Consider the following 3,646-nt stretch of genomic DNA (forward strand, 5'->3'; position numbering starts at 1 on the left):
GCTCTGTTTTGATTTTGTTGATTTTCTCCATTTCTTCCTCTTCCTGCTTCTCCTTTCTTTGTTTACACCACTGTTTAAATGCCTTGTTCTCCTTCTTATCTCCCTTTTCCTCTCTTTCCACTCTTGTCGTACCGCACCTTTTCTCCTATGCTCCATTTTCTTATCCTTACTCTCTTCTTTGCTATTGCCTCGTTTATCTTCTTCTTAATTTCTGTTCACATTTCTTCTGCTGTTCTTCCCCTGCTTGCCCAGTCTTTACACTCCTCTAAATATCTTCCCACATTTTCGTTTGTCCATTTCCTTCTCTCCTTCTCTTCTTCTTTTCTTTCCTTATCTCTTTGTATCTCTGCCCTTCTATTTCTATTTCCAACGGCATGTGGTCTGACTCTACTCTTTTTCCTACCTCCATGTCTATTATTTCTTCTGTCGCTTCCTGATTGCCAATCACGTAGTCTATTACCGAGTTTCCTCTCTCCCCCACATAGGTCCACTCATCCCCTTCTTTGTCTCAACCATTAATTATCGTCCAGCCTCTTTCGTCCAGATACTTTAATAGAATTCTTCCTTCCGTATTTATTGTCTTGTCTTTTGATCCTGCTTTTTTCTTTTCCTAATTCCTGGTTTATCAGGCCTCCTTCTTCTCCCGTTCTTGCATTCCAATCTCCTCCTATGATCGTCACTTCCTCTTCCCTTCCATCTACCCTTTCCTCTTTTTCTTTCCATGTCCCTTTTGTGTCTCGATTATAAACCACCACTATTCTATAAGGTCCTCTCCTTGTACCTTATTTTTCTTTCTACTGCTATTATACCCCCTTTTTGCCCTTCCCTTCTTCCATTCTCTCCTCGCTGCCCTGCATTTCCAGTCGTATTCCTTGGGTAATCTATATGTTTCGACCATTCGCGGGGAGACGCGATCGCGAGAAAGCAGGTCAACGGGGGTCGTAAATTCCCGTTACGATTGGATAATCGACGCCACAAAATGATCGATTCCCTGATTTCGGTTGCGATAATAGGGGTGGTTGCATTGACTTTACACTGAATTAACGAATATAATTAGTGTTTATTCCAACAACGTCTTGACTAGAAATATACGATTAAATTCGATTGATAGCTAGAGTAACAAGGTGTTGTACGCAACGCACGCTTAGATGTTGAAGGTTCAAAAAACGTATAAAGACTGACTTTCTGTAACGATGATGCAGCGGAGGACACTTGTGATGGGTGGGTCTAATGATGCGAGAAAAGCTGATTTGTTAAGACCAAGTTCTTGTTGGGAGAGTGAGGGAAGGACTTCTCTGGTAATAGGTTAATTTTCTGGATTGGTGTGGAAGAGTGGGGGAAGGGTGTTAACCGTCCCGAAAGAAAGTTGCTAGTGTAAAACATCGTACATGAGAAAGACGAACTTCTCCTATCTTTCCGTAGTAAACAATAACCTTTAGACAGTGACTTAGTGCAGATGTTTGGTTCGGTCTTAGAAATTCCTCTAAGATTTATGATCGGCTCTTAAGACTATTGAAGGTACGCAGTGAAGGCGTGAGGACATCTGGTTGCCATCCTGTCCGCGGTGTGTGGCCTGGCCTAGATAGAATGTCGCACGACGTAACACTATGTTTTACTCTTTCCCATTTGCTTTCCTCTATCCATGTTTCCGTGAGACCGATTACGTCAAATGTCCTCAAATATTCCCATACCTCTTTGTCCTTGTTCATTATCCCTGCGACGTTCCAGAAGCACATTTTCATCCCCTTTATATACCCCTCTTTCTGTCTCCTTATCTCAGCCTCTCACCTCTCTCCTTCCTTCTTCTTCTAGTTTCTCCTCGCTTTCATTCCACCTATATCATCTGTCTTCTATTTTCAGCTTCTTATAACCTATTTTTACATATTCCCCCTTCTCCCTTCTTACTCTAGCAATTCTTCTTAACCTTTGTTGTATTTCTCTTTCTTTCTTCGTTAGGTCATCATCTATGTATATCCCCTTCCCCAATTTATCTTTCTCTCTCATTAGCTTCATCTTCTCCTCCCACGATTTCAACGTCGCAATTATTGTTCTATTCTTTTCTCTCACTCTTACCTTCTGTGTCCTTTCTACTTCTACTTCTATTCTCATATTTTCCTTTATAAATTCTGTCACTGCCCCTTTATTACTTGCCCCCCCCCCCCGCCGCGCCTCTTATTACAATATTCCTTCTCCTTCTCTCCGTTTCTACCCTGTCCTGCTCCTCCTCAAACCTCCTGATTCTGTTCTCTAACTCTTTCTTCTCTCTTTTCCATCTTTCCCACGTACTATCCCATCTTTCCCTTTCTGTCTCTCTCTCCTTCTTCCATCTTTCTCTCATCTCATCTATCTCCTTTTCCCATCTTTTCCTCTCTTCATCCCTCTCCTTCTTCCACCTTTCCCTCTCCTCTTCTCGTTCCTTTTCCCATCTCCTCTCCTCTTTCCTATCTCTCCTCATCTCCTCTACTAGCTCTGCCATCACCTCCAACCCCCTCTCTATTTTCTCCATCTTCTCCGCCCATGCTCCTTTACCTCCCTCTCTCTTTGCTGCTTCTTTCTCTGTCACGCTATACCTTTCCAGCGTGTTTCTGTGTTCCTCCTTCTCTCCCGCCTTGTCCGTGATCCTCGGCCTGCCTCTTGTCGCCGTCTGTCTTCTTCCTATCCAACTACCTTCTATTCTTTCGTCCACCTAACTTCTTCTTTCCTAACTTTGTGTTTCACTCTTTCTCCTGTCTTCTTTATCACTTTTTTATACTTTTCTACCCTCTCTTCGTGCTTTCACCCTTTTCTTTCCTTTCTTCTTGTCCCTTTATCCTCCTCCTCCTTTTTGCCCTTCACCTTTCACTTTTTCACAGCGCTCACCTAACCACGTGTTACCTTCGCCCAAAACCAAGCCGGAAGTCGCTTACCGTAGTAGCTATGGCCGTTGAGGATCCTCTGGGGTGTTTCTTCTCTGATTGGTCCTAGATTCTGAATCCTGTTCGTAGGCTTGTTCTGCGCTGACCGTAGTCCTCTCGTCTAATTTCACCGTAGTGGAACATTGAAAGTTGCTGCAGGGCTTCGTAGTAGCAAAGATTCGCAGTGGTCCGCTGATCCTTCAATCTTCAATGATGCGCGTACGCCGAAATCGTGATTTCGTTTACACTGAAGCGAATGGATCTTGGCAGGATCGCCAAAAATGTCACGTAAAATAAAAAGAAATTTAAGAAAAAAAAAGAAACTTTATTTGTTTTCCTGGTTTACAATACACTTCCGAGCTCTAGGCGTGACTGTTTAAGTCTGACTTGAATGATTTTAGGGGGAGTATTTAAATTCTTTTATCCGTGGAAGTGGGAAAAGGCTTCGATCGTATTTATCGTATATTTCTGAGAAAGGATAGAGTGACCGGATGTTATTCCGATAGTCACTCATGCTAAGGTGCTTGAAATTTCGCTATCTTATCGCTTTGTTTAGTCGGATTTCATCTGTGACAGGTTGATGGAAGAATTGGTGGTGTTGGTATTTGATGCATATTGTTTACGTGAGCAGTGGAGCAAGGTATCCTGATAAATACATTTTTAGGAATTACTCGACTTAGATATTCGAAAAGTTTATATTTATACAATATATATACTGTTCCTTGTCCTAGGGCTGCGTATCCTAATATTTG

The 3,646-nt window shown here is 42.4% G+C and overlaps 1 protein-coding gene across 1 annotated transcript; it reads right to left on the reverse strand.

The window, feature by feature from the left end:
• Positions 1-1,490: 1,490 nt before the first annotated feature.
• LOC117239405 (histone-lysine N-methyltransferase set1) lies at positions 1,491-2,506 on the reverse strand. Its single transcript, XM_033504906.1, has 2 exons — positions 2,287-2,506; positions 1,491-1,714 (listed from the first exon to the last, which is right to left on the reverse strand). The coding sequence occupies exons 1-2, from the start codon at positions 2,504-2,506 to the stop codon at positions 1,491-1,493; spliced, it is 444 nt and encodes a 147-aa protein (XP_033360797.1).
• Positions 2,507-3,646: the final 1,140 nt, after the last annotated feature.

The sequence above is a fragment of the Bombus vosnesenskii genome, unplaced genomic scaffold (assembly GCF_011952255.1).
Source record: "Bombus vosnesenskii isolate JDL3184/JDL3185 unplaced genomic scaffold, Bvos_JDL3184-5_v1.1 scf7180000013991, whole genome shotgun sequence".
Taxonomy (NCBI): Eukaryota; Metazoa; Arthropoda; class Insecta; order Hymenoptera; family Apidae; genus Bombus; species Bombus vosnesenskii.